The 16,759-nt window shown below is 53.6% G+C and overlaps 5 protein-coding genes across 5 annotated transcripts; 3 read left to right on the top strand and 2 right to left on the bottom strand.

Annotated features, from left to right (window-relative positions):
• The first annotated feature begins 2,044 nt into the window (after positions 1-2,044).
• Positions 2,045-3,622, top strand: BDP55DRAFT_372219 (RPAP1-like protein). The gene has a single exon (XM_060567107.1). It carries the CDS (start codon positions 2,155-2,157, stop codon positions 3,430-3,432), a length of 1,278 nt encoding a protein of 425 aa, XP_060423565.1. The 5' UTR covers positions 2,045-2,154; the 3' UTR covers positions 3,433-3,622.
• Positions 3,623-5,949: 2,327 nt separating this feature from the next.
• BDP55DRAFT_564388 (uncharacterized protein) lies at positions 5,950-7,484 on the top strand (the record flags this gene model as incomplete). Its single annotated transcript, XM_060570329.1, has 4 exons — positions 5,950-6,113; positions 6,198-6,261; positions 6,485-6,960; positions 7,028-7,484. 4 exons carry the CDS (start codon positions 5,950-5,952, stop codon positions 7,482-7,484), a joined length of 1,161 nt encoding a protein of 386 aa, XP_060423564.1.
• Positions 7,485-10,030: 2,546 nt separating this feature from the next.
• BDP55DRAFT_698086 (eukaryotic translation initiation factor eIF2A) lies at positions 10,031-12,174 on the top strand (the record flags this gene model as incomplete). Its single annotated transcript, XM_060577752.1, has 2 exons — positions 10,031-10,618; positions 10,678-12,174. The coding sequence occupies 2 exons, from the start codon at positions 10,031-10,033 to the stop codon at positions 12,172-12,174; spliced, it is 2,085 nt and encodes a 694-aa protein (XP_060423563.1).
• Positions 12,175-13,627: 1,453 nt separating this feature from the next.
• On the bottom strand, positions 13,628-14,694 carry BDP55DRAFT_681343 (uncharacterized protein). Its single transcript, XM_060576181.1, has one exon. It carries the CDS (start codon positions 14,659-14,661, stop codon positions 13,816-13,818), a length of 846 nt encoding a protein of 281 aa, XP_060423562.1. The 5' UTR covers positions 14,662-14,694; the 3' UTR covers positions 13,628-13,815.
• A 516-nt stretch (positions 14,695-15,210) lies between these two features.
• On the bottom strand, positions 15,211-16,493 carry BDP55DRAFT_773029 (uncharacterized protein). Its single transcript, XM_060581160.1, has one exon. The coding sequence runs from the start codon at positions 16,243-16,245 to the stop codon at positions 15,340-15,342; it is 906 nt and encodes a 301-aa protein (XP_060423561.1). The 5' UTR covers positions 16,246-16,493; the 3' UTR covers positions 15,211-15,339.
• Positions 16,494-16,759: the final 266 nt, after the last annotated feature.

Here is a 16,759-nt window from a genome sequence, read left to right as displayed (position 1 = left end):
GGTTGTCTCTAGCAATACTACAAATGCGTAGTGCGGCGTGTGTGTTGTGTGTGTGTGTGTGTGTATCCGTACCGTACACCTTTTAGATGCAGTAACATGAATTGGGAAGACGTGGAGGCAGCGCGGCGCTACGGGGATGCGAGGGGGTGCAGTGGTCGATGGTACCTCATCCAGCCCAGTGCGTGCAGCCGCGCGAGGAGGGGAGCAGGAGCCGAGCCGTGGGGAAAGGAAGGAAAGAAGGGGTTGTGGAATTTCTCCCATGGGCGGTCATGGGCAAGTGAGCAGGAAAGGGGGACCGGTGTTGTGTGGTGCAAGCCGTGCAGGTGGTTGCAGCTTTTTTTCGGAGCTAAGAGATGTCGCCAAAAAAGAGAAACACGGGCCCGGGCGCAGGTACCGAGTACAAAGATGTGCCAGCTCTTGTTGTCCTAACAGCCTTTTTTTCCTTTTGTTCCCGCCAATCTGAGGAGCGGTGCAACGTTCATTTGTGGGTAAAGGTGGGCCCTGCGCGTCTGACGTTGAACCACGTCCGGCTTCCATTTCCGCCCTAGCGTCCCAGATAACCGCGGCCGGTGCAGGGATCTTTGTGCAAACCACACCAGCACCCTGCTGTGCCCAACGCAGAGGTACATATCATTTGGAGTAACCTACGATTTGGAGGCCCGGAGGGCAAGAGCCAAGAGGGAACATGGGGAGTAGACCAGGGGTGGGGCTGCGAAACGGGGAGATGACGGCCGGGGCACACCTCACCTCATGGTCCAGCCAGATCTCCCTCCAGGCTTTCCCCCCCACCGTTCAGGGGAGCGGACAACGGCGCAGGGCATACTTTTGTACTATTTTGATCCCCCTTCCTGCATGTCTCGCTGATCATGGAGATGAGCCTCATTGTCGATTTTGAGGAGTGCAGCAAAATATTTCGGCAGTCGAATCAATAGCCCTCCCGTTTCCTCTTCGTTGCCAACCTGCATCTCGTGGAACAAGCCTTTCACTGCAGCCGGATCACATTTTTTGGGGCAACACACAGAGGCTGCTAGGTAGTGCGCTACGGACTTGAAAGACATGTTGCAGATTCTGCAACACGCCACAAGTTCGAAAGAACGTGCATAATCCTTTCTTTTGTCACCCGAACATTCCTTCCCATCAGCGAGACATAAACGACAAGTCTTTGAATATTGAGTGGCATGGTTGGCGGAGGAAAAGAAGAAAAGAGGGGGGTAGAAAGGTACGCGCATTCTCCCAGCCGAAATTCCTCTCGGATGCTCTAACCTAATCGCTTGCAATAATCGCTTGTCAAGAGAGACACGGCAACACCGGAACGGAAAGAAGCGTCAATCTGCAGATATACACACTGTCGTTGTGCACAAGTAATAATGCATCTTCTAAATGCACTTTCAATCAAATAGAACGAGTTTCATCCATTCCATCGAAAAGTGACTCTCTGCCAATCAAACGGAAACACAATGCTGTGGTGCACCCCGGCTATGGTCGCCCGCCAGTCCGCCTCTCCGCCCATCCAAAGTTTTCTGGAATTTTGCGAAAGATCGACGCTAATGCAAAACTTGATGTGGCTCAGTCCCGCTTGTCAGCCACAACTCTAAAACGGCGCATTCTCGGGATTTAGGACGAGTCGTCTCCCCCCCCCCTCCCCATGAGCCTCCAAAGCAGGTAGAGCGTGGCCTCCAACCAGCCGCCATCGCCGTTGCACTTCCTCCTTTTTTCGGGACAGTTGAAGCAATTATTGATTTCAAACTGTACCTGACCCCTTCATGCCCGGAGTCGCACTCGCCCACTGAGGGCCCGAGATTTCGATATGCGGCAATTTTCGACCCCAAAACGCAATTGACCCCTTGGCGAGGTGACCCTGGTTCCCCGTCGTACTCCCATCTGAAAATGAGCTTGTGTTCGGGGTGCCGCACGGGCAGTTCCGAAAAAGGCATGGAGCCTCTGAGCAGGGGTGCACCGTCCTGGGGTGTGCAATCAGATAAGGTAGAGCCACAGTCCGATAAGAAGAAAAGGTACGTCACTCTGGACTGCGACCGAAGGGGGAAAAAATAATTGGTAAACCCACCACCACCACCACTCACTCCTGGTGAATCGCGAACATCCCACTATCCTGCTCGTTTCCTAGTCACGCTTTCCAGCCCCTCAAAACGCAAGATGGAGCCGATGATGCTAGTCGGAGACATTGTCGAAAAGGAGACAGACCCTGCGAAACCTCTTGTCTTTGACGACATCGACGCCGCCCCGACAGGCTTCCCCGCACACAAGAAACGCGCCGCCCGCGTCTCGGCCTTCAAGCAGCAACGGCAAGGCAAGCCCACGACAGGTGCCCAAGCCGCGGCCGCCACCTCCTCGATCCAACCAAAGTCCAGCGATGATGTTGCCGCAGACTCACAAAAGTCTTTCGAGGCCGCCGAGCGACGGAGAATCGACCGCGAGAACAGGCAGAAGCTGGAGGATATGAGCCCGGAGGACATCGCCCAGGAAAGGCAGGAGTTGTTGAACTCTCTGGACCCGTCTCTTATCCAGAGACTCCTCGGCAGGGCCAATATAGACGAGCAGCACGGCCCGAATCCATTTGATCCGCCCGCGGACGAAACCAAGAAGGAGCCGTCGGCCCCGACACCAGAGATCAAGATCGAGGACACCTCCGCGCCACCGAAACCCAAGCCAGCACCAAAACCCACCACGAAATCAGTCTCTTTTGCAGACGAAGATGACGAAGAATCCTTGTCAAAGGCACCGCCAAAGCCTTCAACCACACACGAAGACAAGGCCCCCGCCGCCCCTCCGCAAGACCTCTTCCCCCTAAACGACCAGCCCGACAAGACGCACTTCCCACAGGCACCCGCCCTCCCCGACCTCGACCCCTCGCACCCCGACTTCCTCCAGACCCTCCACGAAAAGTTCTTCCCCAACCTCCCCGCCGACCCGAGCAAGCTTGCCTGGATGGCGCCCATTCCCACCGCCGACTCCCCCGCCGACCGCGAATCCCCCTACTACCCAGGCCAATCCTCACTCCCCATCGCCGCCCTCCGCTTCGACTTCAAGGGCGGGCTCATCCCGCCCCGTCTGAGCAGATCGATCCCCACGTCTAAGGGCCTACACCACCACGGCCAGGCGCCCGAGGCGGCGGGCTACACGATCGAGGAGCTGGCCATTTACGCGCGGAGCGCCGTACCCGCGCAACGGTGCGTCGCGTTCCAGACGCTGGGGCGGATTCTGTACAGGCTGGGTAAGGCCGAGTGGGGCAACGGCGAGGAGGATAGCCTGGGTCGCGGTATCTGGAGCAGTATACAGGAGGGACGCGTGCTGGAGAGCTTGTCCGAGGCGGCGATTGTGGATGGTGGACACAGGGGCAGTCGGGCGTATGCAACGGAGGCGCTGTGGTTATTTGAGAAGGGCGGGTGGAGGGAGCAGTGGTCTGGTAGATAGATAGGGGGGTGAATGGTCCTGCAATGCTTGAGTAGATACGCCGTGATTCGGTGCTCGCCTCGAAATGATACCACTGTTTACCAAGATCTCGCAGATTAATACGGCTGTCAATGTGTAAATCAAAGTTGATGTTCGCCATGTAACTACACCAGCGAAGACTGCGAGGAACAAGAGCGTGTGAGTGAACGTCCTGCTTTCCAAAGACCAATTGTCAGCAGCCAAAGTCCCCTCCAGAATACATCGACTCCCACAAAACCAAAGACCATCAAATCACGCCGCAACTTAGCAATGAGTCAAGTCTCGTCCTCGTCTAGACATCTTCGAAGCCTACGAGTAGATACGAAAAATAAAAATAAAACAAGTTCAAGCTTTGCAAGCGAGTCAAGCCCCTCCTCCAACCCCATCGACAGACTGCTCGAACAATGGCAATACGCGAGGTACGAGGTACGAAGTAATAGAGTAGAGGAGGCTCCGATCGGAGCGGAGCCAGCTCCGTGAACCTTGATCATTTGTGTGTGAGTGTGTGAGTGAGTGTGTGTGCGTATGTGTGTAGCTATGCGCAGAAGCTAGGGAACGCTGTGGCCTCTTCGCCGGGGTTTGTATAGGAACGATACTTGATGGAGTTGGAGGGGGATGTTCAGATTCCATTGATTTACTTTAGACAAGGTCAATGACTTGATCTCCTGACTCGCAAGGGGTTCATACCATAAGACACGGAGTCGCGGGCGTATAAACCACGGCGACGGGCACTTTCTCCGTAAGTCGTCTTTGCGGCCCAACGTCTCATGCTCCAATAGAACATCATGCACACACAATATGGCAAGGCCCAACGAGAATGGACAGGCGGCATGACTCTTTACTCTTCATCCCTCAGATAGGTACCCCAGATAGGTCAGCTTTACAAGAAGATTCCTAGCTCAATCCACAGAGCTCCTGGTCCTCGAGACATCGTGACCTCGAACCTTTTCATCTACAAGATCCCTTCCTCCGGACCCTGCATCCCCCGCTCTCGACGCGTGCCATGCCAACCCCCGCGAGCTCATCTACCTAGTACCCGAACTCCGCGCCTTCCACGGGGATTGTAGGCTCTCAGACCGGAAGCAGTCAAGATTGCCCCGTGCCGGATGCAAACCTGTCGGCCGGATGCTTAGGTGATGCCACTTCAGCCACAATGTGCTGATTCGAAGTTCGACAGCTGTCTCTGGAAGGCCAGTTCTTGGGGAGCGATTCCAGCCTCGTCGTCTCTAGTTCCAGATCGGACGTATGGAGCGGAAAGCTTCTGCCATCCCCCCCACGCAAAAAGGAAACCTATCAGGCTACTCCTCTGCTACTTCACTAACCTTTCGTTGCCTTGGTCAGTACTGACACATTGCAATTTAGACCGAAAGAGGTATACGAAAAGCTCTATTCTCGTTCTCTGCTATTGGTGTAGGGTCTTGGACTGGCGGAACCGGAGCCTGACGCGAGTTACACGAGATCTCGCAACTTGGAAGTGGCTTCATGATGCCGACCGTCGAGCGCCATCGTCCATCAGTTCTTCCTCAGTTCTCGATTATCTGATCAGGGTCTTCGCTAGCTTGCCCCAACTACGTAGGTGCCGTGCAGCTGCTCAAGGGCAGCTGTCGCTGTAAATCTCGGGCGGTTTGTCTTGGCATAGTTTCGAACCAGACTGCCGGGCTCTCTCCACGATGCATCTCGTCCTGAGACGTCGTCCGGTCGAAAGATATCCCAACTCGAAGAACGCACGAGATACTAGATTGAGGCGGGCAAGTCCACCTTGCTGTGCATGGCTCAACCTAGGTCCACTTGTCAGCCAGTATGATCTATTGCCCGTCCACGCATCTAAATGGTCCAACATTGCGAGATAAAAGAAAAGAAAAAAGAAAAAGACGTTTGACGACGGTGGCCCCGACTGAGGGAGGGTCCGTCCGTAGATAGAGTTTACCTCTGTTCCAGAACCTCCAAAGGTTGGGGTCGACGGGCCATTCATGGGTCTCAAGCATGAGACGAGACCTTTCCACAAGGGATAAGGATTGGTCAATCCACCCGGTGTCGAAAGAGAGTTCTCTACCTTCCCCCTTTGTGGGAGTCGTTTCCACACTGCATCTAGAACTTCTGGTCGGAGAGTCTCTCCGACCGAGCCGAACGAGTTCTGGGCCGCGTTGGCTTACTCGCGTTCATCGCGGAGACCGCACCTTGTTCCTATCCTGTGCTATCGTCAGTATTTTGAAACTCAATGCTGAGATGTCATGTCAAAGAGCACATACCCCCCCTTTCCAAGCCTTCCCTGCGGCACGTGTTGACTAGGGGAGGTGACCTCCTCTGATCCCTCTTTATACACAGAGGCGTCCACGAGTCTTCGGTCGGGGGGGATGTAATCGTCTTTCGTTCTCGTCTTGGAAAAAATCTGCTCTCGTGGTGAGGAATTCTGCTGCTTGAGCTCCCTGGACTCGTCACAGTCAACCAAAGCATCGATATGCACACAAAACGTTCCGTCATGGGCCGGAGCGAGCAGCAATGAGCATCAACACAAGTCCGATCGGAGCGGCGCCGCCACCGCCCGGGGAGACGCCCAACTTTGACAATCCCCGTGACGCCGGGCATATGCTCCACATGGTGTACATGATTCTCGTACAGATTGTTGTCGTGGTTTTCTTCGCCTTGCGGGTCTACGTCAAACTGTCAGTGAATGGAAAGTTTCGACTGGAAGATTGTGGGTGTTGTCCTGGTGTACCCGGTTTAAGCCATGCTGATATGTGAGATAGGGAGTTGCCTAGTTGGATGGGTAAGCTTACGGCGTCTGAGCTAGATAACTTGCGGGTCCTGACTGTGCTAGATCTTCACCGTGATCTTGAACTCGACTGTTTTCATCAGTAAGAATTGTCCGCATGTTCTCGAGCACGAGCACCCGCTGATAGGATGAACAGAACTCCATTTCGGCGAAGGATTCCATATCTGGGAGATCACTGCTAGCAACTTTAACGAGCTCCAGAAGGTATGGTAACTCATGGAACAAGGCGATGATCCTTCGTACTGATAGCGGAATTATCAGTGGCTGTATATCAGCTCGCTCCTGTATTCGCCGGCAGCCTTTTTCACCAAAACGGCCCTCCTGCTTCTTACCGTTCGCGTTTTCTCCGTCGACAGGACCGTTGCCCGGATACTGCATGCTCTTTTGGCATTCTTTCTCTTGTGTTATATACCAGCACAAGTCGCAAAGACTCTCGTTTGTATCCCAGTTCAGGCATTTTGGGACACGACGGTTGTCAACTTCAAGTGCATCGACCAGACTAAGCTTTTCTTGTACGACGGCTCCATCTCAATCATGTCAGATCTGATGATCTTGGTTGTTCCCATCCCTTTGACTTGGGCTCTGCGGGTGTCGTTTGCCAGAAAGGTGAAGGTGATGGCACTTCTAGGTGCGGGCGGTGTAGCTTTTGCCGTGACGGTGTATCGTGTATACCTTACCACAAAGTTCGGAGACACCAAAGACCCGACTGTGGATTTCATTCCTCTTGACTGGACTGTGTGAGTCTTCGCCTCTGGAAGAGGTTGTGTCCAATGTGACACTCTCAACTGACAACAATTTTGTTAGGACTGGAGAGCTCGCCATTGGTCTGGTTTGCGCTTGCTTTCCTTCAATCAACCATCTTCTCGAGCGGCGCAGCGCTACGAGAGTATCGTCTAATTCTTCCACGGCAGGAATTTCTTGGTGGAGGAAAGCATCGAAAGACTGTCTTGACTCTCTGTCATCTTGGGGGATGAATCGTCGGTCCGAGCTAGCGGCGGGGAACAGAACGAGACTCCAAAACACGACAGCAGATTCGAATGCAAGACTTGCGTCGACTCCCGGAAGCACCCCAGGCACAGAAAGGGATGAGCCGCAGCAGTCGGACTATGACATTGAACTGGCCGTGATTTCGATGCCACCAAGCGAGCCTCATCCGGGAAACTTGGTAACGACGAGGGTGGGCAGCCGTAACGACGACCTGTTAAACCCTCTACCAGTCATTCGACGCAGCAGTCCTTTCAGAATCGAAGGCCCGTCTTGATGAACCTCTCCCATCTGCGCTGATGCGGTGAGAAAAGAGCCAAGCTTCTACGACGGTCAGTCGTACGGACGGGTCGTTCAAAACGGCTCGATAACGGGCTAGCAAGGGCTTCAAGCTAAGCTGGGAATTTCGAGAAACAAGGCCATCTCGAAGCTCACTCGATTCACAATCCCGATCAGAACTAGAAGGACTAAAGAGTCTTGATGCAAAAGGAGCCTCCTGCCTACCCATCTAGTCCTTGGCTTTATCCGCACCGTGGGATGTAGGCCATGCACAAGTCCGACGGGAACGATTGCCGACAGCTACGATAGCCGGTGTGTTGCTGCCGCCATGGATGCTATCGATGTACGGATACAAATATCGACGTACCCTTGTCGTCAATCAAGATGAGGTTATCGTGGTCAGTCAATGTTAGGTTCTAACCCAGCAGGGTAGTTGAGATCCCCGAAGGCGAAGGGTCGAGGACAAGGGCGAGAGGTATGAGTGGGTCGTAATCTCCGTTGCTCTCATGCGGGTGAACAAACCACACGCCCAAACATGGGCATTTTATGCTGAAGTCTGAGCGGGATGGAGGATAAAGGCCAAAGAAAGGCCTTGACTCTTGTCCCTGTCGCTGCTGAGGCGAATTGGGGCCGGAGGAAGAGGTGGTACATGGCCCGAGCATGGTACCCTGTAATTAAGGATCTTCTATTGAGACAGAATCCGAGGCCGGCAAGATGAAGAGGCGATAGATGGAAGAACGGTCAGACCGTGGTTTGTTATGCAGGTCATTGGACACCGGAGGGGAGTTGTCGTTTGCTGGAATTGAAACTGGTCAGATGTGGGACGAAAGAAAAACACAGCCAGTCAATAGACGATGTTATGGAGCGATGAGTAAGACACGCCTTCCTGGAGATGCAGAATTGGTACGGCAACGGCGCAGCATTTGGAGGTCTCAGTCTCACCTACAAGTCCACCATTCCTGCCAGTGCCAATCAAGCCATTGTCTGGGGAGCAGTGGAAGGAACACCCGTCTCTGGTGCCGGCGCCGTAAGCGGATGGAAAACATGTGATTGGCCACGCCTCCACCTCACGCCGCTGACACAGTAATAATGTAAGGCGAAAGGAAGGCAAACCTCCAGCTCCCTCCTCACCGTGAGAGTCCACCGGCCACGGCTGGACCCGGGATTCATGGGGATTGGAGACGGCACCACACGCCGCGCTGCCCTGTCCGGCTGCGGCCCGCGTTGGGAAGTATGTGTGGCTTGGCTTCCAAGCTACACCATGTCGCTCCAGCTAGGTACTCAACTACTGCATACTTGGGTCGTCAGCTGCCATGCCTACCTTACTACAGAAGCCTTCGAACAGGTAGTCAATCCAATCCTCCAAGCAATGGAGGAATGACCTGAGAATGCAGCTCACGGCCAAGGCATCTTTATCGGTCCCATATCGATTTTGACAACAAGCAGCAAACAATTTAACCCTTTTTGAAACTTGTGGGATTTGAGAGGTGCGCTGGCAGCATTACATAAGACACCTTATTCAGGCACGATACGTACTCCCATCTCTGAGTGGGCCCGTCTGACCGTCAGGAGCCTAACATGATTGAGGTGTGCTTGTGCTTGGGTGCCTCCCATCCATTAATCGTTCAGCGTTCCACCTCTGGATGACTTCCCCACGAGCCCCTAAAGATGCCCTGAAGCCATGGTGAGGCGTGAGTGAGCTCAGGCCGAAAAAAAAGAAAAGAGAAAAAAGTGACCAGGGTGTGCCAGCCAGAGCCAAGGCGAACCCGCGCAGGCGACGGGACCAGGGGGCGCAACTGGCAAAGCAGAAAAAAATATTCACAAAATCCCACTTTGCCATTCTCTCCCCTTCCTTTCCCTTTCCTTTCCTCTCCTTCAGCCCACACAACAACACGCACCGTTGCACGCCAATCTCCCCCCCTCAGGGTGCCTCCTCCCATTCCCTTTCTCCCCTCTTCCTCACGTTCTTCCCTATCTTTCTTCCTCGGGTCCCTATAGCCTCACGGCTCAAGCTCCAGCCAGTCGTCGTTGCTGTCGTCTGCCTCTGTGTCCTCGTTGTCACTGCACATCTGTGTTTGCATCTCGATTCCGACGCCGCTCTGAATCACGACTGCCCCGTCAGCCATCAACCATCGATTCACACGTCATCCGTCGACCAGCTTCAAAGCCAATATCCGACGCCAACTCTGTGGTATACCCAAGTATCCATATTCGACGTCAGAACATCAACACAAACGCCTTGCCGCCGATTGCGAATAAGCAGATCAACAAAGCTTCCTTTGCTGCAAAGAAAACACAAGACGTCGCCGGAATACCCACCCCCTGGTCAATCCTCAGTTTCCGTCCATCTCAAAGCAACACACGTCAAGCTCTCGAGCCATCACCATCTGCCTTTGTCCATCTACCTCGACGACTTCGATTTCGACGACTACCTCTGATCTCTGAGCCCACTGAAGAAGAACCATCAATTCCACCCAAGAACGTCACCCTTCCGACCCCACCGGCACTACCTGCTCTTGATACACACTGTGACTTTGACTAGTTATGGCGTCCTCGCAATTGCAGTTTGCCTACCGCACCCAGAAGGGCATCGGCCTGTTTGATGCTGCGCCGTCTTACCAGCCTCTCTCTGGGTTCGCCAATCCTGAAGGGAACCTCCGGTGTTGTGCATACTCGCCCTGTGGCCGTTACTTCGCCTGGGCGAGCCCCGAAGTTGTTACCGTTGTCGACGCTTCCACCGGCCAGCAGGTTCTTGCCCTCCCCATCCTCAATGTCTACGAGCTCGGTTTCTCCCCTCTCGGCACCTTCCTCGTCACCTGGGAGCGGCCTGCCAAGGACGAGAACGGAGATGCGACCAAGAACCTGAAGGTCTGGCGTACTGTTGAAGATGGCGTCGCTGGAGCTGACAAGCTGCCTTTGGGCAAGTACGTCCAAAAGTCACAGGGAGGCTGGAACCTTCAGTACACAGCCGACGAGAGGTTCTGTGCCCGCCAAGTCACCAATGAAGTCCAGTTCTACGAAAGTCATGATCTCGGCACCGTCTGGAACAAGCTGAGAGTCGAGGGTGTAGCTGACTTTGCCCTGGCTCCCGGCCGTTCCCACTCCGTTGCTGTCTTCATTCCCGAACGCAAGGTAAGCAGTCTTTGGATCACCCCATTGACCTTATCAACATGCTAACAAATACTTCTCAGGGACAACCCGCTGCCGTCAAGGTCTACAATGTGCCCCAGTTCAATGCCCCCATTTCTCAAAAGACCTTCTTCAAGGGCGACAAGGTCCAGCTCAAGTGGAACCAGTTGGGAACCAGCATTCTCGTTCTGGCCCAGACCGATGTCGACAAGTCCAACAAGAGTTACTACGGCGAGACCACGCTGTACCTGCTTAGTGTCAATGGCTCTTTTGACGCCCGCGTCAGCCTTGATAAGGAGGGTCCTATTCACGATGTGACATGGTCCCCGAACTCCAAGGAGTTTGGTGTTGTCTATGGATACATGCCTGCGAAGACTACCATCTTCAACCACCGCGCTGTTGCCCAGCACTCGTTCCCTCTGGGACCTCGCAACACCATTATCTTCTCGCCTACGGGACGATTTGCCCTTGTTGCTGGATTTGGAAATCTGGCTGGCCAGATCGATGTCATTGATCTCGAGAAGGATTTCCGCAAGCTCCACACCATTGAGAGTGGTAACCCCAGCGTCTGCACGTGGAGTCCCGATAGCCGTTATATTATGACGGCCACCACTTCTCCTCGTCTTCGTGTCGACAACGGCATCAAGCTTTGGCACGTCAGCGGTCCTCTCATGTACAACGAGGACAAGGTTGAGCTCTACCATGTTGTGTGGAGGCCCCTGGCTGCTGAAAAGGTTGCGGGCGGAGATCCCCTGAATCCGGTTCCCACCCCCCACGCCTCCGCGGCCACTTACTTAGGCACCGTAAAGACGCCCAGCAAGCCCGCGGGAGCTTACCGCCCCCCTGGTGCTCGTGGTCTCGCCACCCCGCTTCATTTCAAGCGAGAGGACGAGGGCGGCGCGGCTCACATCAGCATGAACAACGGATCTGCGCCCATTGGACCTAACGGGTTTGGGCGCCCCCGTCGTGGTGTGCCTGGTGCAGAGTTTGCGGTCCCTGGTGCTGCTCCCAAGGTTCCCGGAGCCGACCCTAACGACGATGAAAACTTGTCAAAGGCGGCGCTTAAGAACAAGAAGAAGCGCAACAACAGAAACAAAAAGGACGGCGAAATCAACCCCGAGGGCCAGAATGGCGGTGGTGCCTCGCTCGCCCCGCCTCCCCGTGACTTTGGCGCGGGATCTGGTCATGAGGGTCGCAGCCCTGAGCGCCGCGGCGGCGCCGGAGGTAACCACAGACACCGCAGCCACTCTCGTAACCCCGGTGCGGGTCAGCATCGTAACAGGAGCAACACTCACCGAGGCCAGAATGGCGCGCCGCAGGTGCCCAATGCGCAGCCTCAGCAGGCCGCACCGGTGACTGTGACTAGCCCCGGCGCCGATAACTCGCAAAACCCGAATGCAAAGAAGATTCGCAGCTTGCAGAAGAAGGTCCGCGCAATTGAGGATCTCGAGATGAGACTGGCCGGAGGCGAGAAGCTTGAGGACACGCAGATGAAGAAGATCGGCACCAAGTCCTCTGTGCTCAAGGAGTTGGATGGTCTCGGTGGTGAGGGTCACTAAGGTCATCGCTAACGCTTGGTGAAAAAAGACCAAGGATGCGAAAGATTCTGTAGGAGAAAGCGGCCACCTAATGGATACTGGAATACTGAAGGGATCACAGCCCGAATGATACAGGTCTCTGGGATCCCTGGCAGTTGGACGAGTAGAATCAGGATTACGTGTGTAGAGGATCAGGAAAATGGAAAATGCAAAATGCAAAATGCAAAATACAAATAGCACGGCGCTTACACTTGCTATCGATTTAATGCGCTCCTTTGGATTACCAGCTTGTGACATTTGTTCATCAATTAAGCCTTCAAGGAAGGGAGTAACGCCCACGGTTCACGGTGGAACTCAGGGGCCCAGGCTGAATGCGCGGATGTCAGGCTTACGATAACCGTGCGAGAATATTGAACCTTATGGGTGAGAAGCGAGCTTGGAAACCCTGGAAATCTGGGGTATACTACGCGTAGGACGAAGCTATGTAGACGTCGATATCCCAGTGATTCGTGGGAGGAAAGTAAGTCCGTAGTCTCATGCTACGGTGACTTGGAGCCCAGGATTGTCTTCCTTCAATGACTGGTAAGCTTGGGTAGGATGGCGGGGAGCATCGTATTGAGAACCTGAACTTCCTTCAGATGGTGGTTACCGACGCAAAGTACCTGCCGTAAGTATGAGATACTCATCGCACCGGAACGGCTACTTCCCTTTCTTGACGAACTTATCATGCTCGCTTGCTCTTCTTGCTTGTTCCATCATAAGCTCCGGCATGCGAAGTTGGCGACGAAAAGGCTCGGGTACGCGTATTCGTAAGGCGGGAGATAGAGGCGAGCTAGGCTAGCGTTGGCCGGGGTGGAGAGGAGCCGGACTTGATCGGCACGGCAGCCCGGGCGTTTTGTGGGGAGATATGCTGACTAAATTGGGATCGGGGACCGGGGTTTTGTGTGAACATCGCGATAAGAAGGACTACCTACCGTCGACCTTTGTTTAATCTCTAAATACCCAAATGATACGTAGAAAATTCGAAATTATCAAACTATATGATCGCGAGCATGAAGTTCTAGTATCAGATATGCCGAATTCTTCATTCCGATGAGAAATTTGTGGATATGGAAGCCAGTGGTGCTACTTATACACCCTCAGAGTCATTCCTGTCACCAGCGTCCACTCCCAAGTGTTCAATGCTTCAGTATTGAGCATTTGGCCGAGTGGTATCGGCTCTGACGCAGAGTCGATATAAAACAAATACTCCAATGACTTCCGCGCTGGATCGAGGGGCGCGCTGTTCGAATCCGGACAGGGGCGTGGAAAATAAGGTCAGTATTCCCCCTCCCTCCCTTCCTTTTTTCTTTCTGGCATTGCCTAAGAGTAGGTCAGGGAAGATACACTTGACACCCTATCTCACACAGCTTCAAATATGGATGGCAGTCGTGAAGATTCGTAGTGAGGGAGCTTCTGCTTACCGAGGCGAAACGAGGTTTCAAAATATGGAGTGACTGAAAACCCGATTCTGCCGCAGAGCAGAGCAGAGCACGCACAATCTTTTCACTCCGCACAAACGATTGAGCTGAGTTCAACATGAGGACTTTATTATCAACGAACCCGATTCCTGATCATTTATCGTCTTCGATGAGAACGTGCCACTCATAAGTGTACTAACTATTATGCTTGACAGCGCTGGCGTTTTGCCCTCGTCTCCCCGCCATCATCAGATAAACCATCACCCTTCCCAACCCCATCCCGCTGCCCCTTCAGAATAGCAGCCATCTCATTCTGCCTCCTCAACAGCACAACATCATACCCCCTCAACCTCCTCTCCGAAGCCTTCTCCATCCGAAACTTCTGCATCCTCACCCCCAGCACACTCCGAATCTTTCGCACAGTCTGGTACTCGGCCAGTTCATTACTCGAAAGAGACTCCTGCCCGCCTGAAAGGTTCCTCCTCGCCCTCTTGACCCTCAAATAGAACTTGACAAGCGGCAGCGCAACCTCCATATTCTCCACGATCCACGCCACATTTTCTTTCGTTGCGCCCCTTGTGCCAAACACCTCGTCGACGCACGACGCCATGTCCTCGTACCGCGCCGACGTCTTCTTATTCTCCCTGTCGAGCGGCTTCACGTCCTTGAGCACGTCGAGCCTCATGGTGGGCGGGAGCTGGTAGTCGATGTCTTCGAAGCGGTCGTACATTTCGAGCTCGCGGACGTCGGCTTCTTTTTTCGCGATGGCGATGGGGTCGCGTTTGGGGTTGGGGGTTGCTGCAAAGGCGGTGTGGACTGCGAGGCTGCGGTTGTGGGAGACTACGTCGGCGAGGGCGCTTGTCTTTTCGAGGAGGGTTTCGACTTCGTCTTCATTTTTTGGTAGTGAGATGATTTTGGTGAGATGTGTTGGTCTATCGTTGAAATTAATGGGGTCCAGTGGCCTCTTGCAGCAGGTGTCTGCCGGTGCTGCTTCTGGTTTTGATCTCTTGCGACTCGCCGCCATTGTCTTCGTGATTGACTCTGCCATGTCTGTATGAAGTTTTTGCCGCGCAGATTACTATGTATGCAAGAGAAGGATGAATGACTGACGCTACCTTGGGGGAGAATGTAACCATAAGGGTAACGCGCGGATCTCAAGGGAGGGTGAGAGTGAGATAAGGTGTCTCGGCATCGCACGTGTCCAACCTTCTTCGTCTGATGGCTATTACGGGCGGGGGAAGCTAAACGCAAACAAACCCGGGGTCTTAGCACCACCACAGAATGATCGCTGAAACGTTCCCGAAGGGTGGGACACAATGGGTTGGAAACATTGTTTAAGCGCAGTGACTCGGGTTCTGTAGGGCTTGGCGTTGTTTCTCGGTTTCGCCATGATCATGAGTCGGTCTTTGCCCGACGGAAACTGTCATTGCCCCCAGTCGCTAGTTGATGCGCAGGAGCTGCCTTTGTCTTTGCCACTGCTATGCTGAGTCCACTGTTCGTCTTCTTTTGTTTCTATTATCTTTCATAAAATGGGGGTTGGCTTCACTCTCAAAGCGATTTGCTCCATGCGTCTTCTAGAAATGTCTTTTAATCTATCCTTCATTATTAGGTATCGGAGACTTTCAGCTATCAAGGCTATTCCGACGCAACGAGCCCCTCTACTCAAATACCAAGCTTTCTCACCAATTGGTTTGTATCAAGAGTCTCAGGCCCTGCCTATTCAGACTTAGGGTTTTCTAACCATTCTCTTCGCCATCTTGCTCATTCTCCTCATCCGCTTTCCCATCTGTCTGAGTTGTCTATCTGCCAGCTCCCGCTCCTCGCTAGTGAATTGACCACGAGATCTGTTGACGGAGTCAAAAAGCTCTTCAAGAGCCGCAACACAGTTGTGTTTCTTCTCAGGCGCCTCAACTGGCTCGATAGTCGCGACATTTCGGATGGGCGAGAGATCAAGTGGCGACGGACGCTCCGTCAAAGGCTGGGGAGATTCCTTGCGTTCAAAAAGACGACGACCTCGACGTCTTCCCATCGAAAGCGGTTCTTGATCATCGCTATCCGGATCGATCAAGATCACACGACGATCACGATGTCTTCTCACCAAGAGAGGTTCCTGACCGTCCCTGTCCGAGTCAACTAAGATCGTAGATATATATCCGCCGCTTTGAGGAGGTGTAATGGGCGTAGTAGCCGGCCGTCTTGGAAGAATTGCTGATTTCGCATGGGGCCTTCGGCGGCGCACGACGACGTCGTCATCGGAGCTTTCGACGTCGTAAACGGACTGCTTGCGCCTCACTCTCTTCGGTGTGATGGCTTGGCTCAAGGGACTGTTTGCCTTTCTTTTCTTGCTAGGAATGGGCCTTTCTGCAACGACAAGGACGTCTTCGGTGTCCTCCTCCATGTCGTGCTGGTCGCCCATTCCGCACTGCTGTAGAGAGCGGGAAAGACTTCGGACAACTCTGTCCTGGTCGACAGAGTCTTCTTCTCTGCCTTGAACGAGTGTGCTCTCACTCTCCTCGTCCTCGATCTCGTTGAACGGATATAAGCGGACAGCGTCTTTACGCCAAGTTCTAAGGACGTCGCTAGCCTTGAATCTGCTATGCTTCCAATAATTGTCCCCAAGCAAAGGGTACATCTCTGGAAGAAGTACAGATGTGGCTATGCTGTCGTTGTCTCCATTCCACTAGAAGGAAGGCGCTGTCGGCATCAAGTGAGCTGCATAGCATTCGGATATGAGATATTGATCTTTGTCGTTCAGGAGCTGAGTCGCGAGCCGGGGACACTGGGAGTTCCATTGGTCGATTGCATTAGTCAATGCTAAAAAGGCAAGCTGCCGGTGTAAAGTGGCACGTTTGCCCCTCTCCACGTTGGAGCTATCCATCCTTTAGGCATGCCGCGTATTAGCATGGCTGAAACTCGAGATTGGGTGCTGTGAGGTTTTGGACTTACTTAAGTACGTGAATGTAATCCACCAAAGCCGCTCAGTAAAATTTTGGGATGAAGTTAAACGAGGACTGTAATGAGCAAGGAGCTGGAGAAATACGTAATAGCCGAGTTGAGTTTGAGCGACACCCAAGACGACGCCCTATGGTATGTTCTTGCCTCAAGCTGAGGATAGAGTCGGTCCAATCCCGCAATGGCCGAAGCTG

This window comes from Colletotrichum godetiae, assembly GCF_030913485.1.
Source record: "Colletotrichum godetiae strain CBS 193.32 chromosome Unknown BDP55scaffold_68, whole genome shotgun sequence".
Classification (NCBI taxonomy): Eukaryota; Fungi; Ascomycota; class Sordariomycetes; order Glomerellales; family Glomerellaceae; genus Colletotrichum; species Colletotrichum godetiae.
Note: the sequence above shows the minus strand (reverse complement) of the source record. Positions and strands in the feature narration are given on the sequence as shown.

Excerpts from the sequence above, each read along its gene's own strand:
- BDP55DRAFT_372219 (XM_060567107.1), top strand. The coding sequence starts at position 2,155 with ATGGAGCCGATGATGCTAGTCGGAGACATTGTCGAAAAGGAGACAGAC.
- BDP55DRAFT_681343 (XM_060576181.1), bottom strand. The coding sequence starts at position 14,661 with ATGGCAGAGTCAATCACGAAGACAATGGCGGCGAGTCGCAAGAGATCA.
- BDP55DRAFT_773029 (XM_060581160.1), bottom strand. The coding sequence starts at position 16,245 with ATGTACCCTTTGCTTGGGGACAATTATTGGAAGCATAGCAGATTCAAG.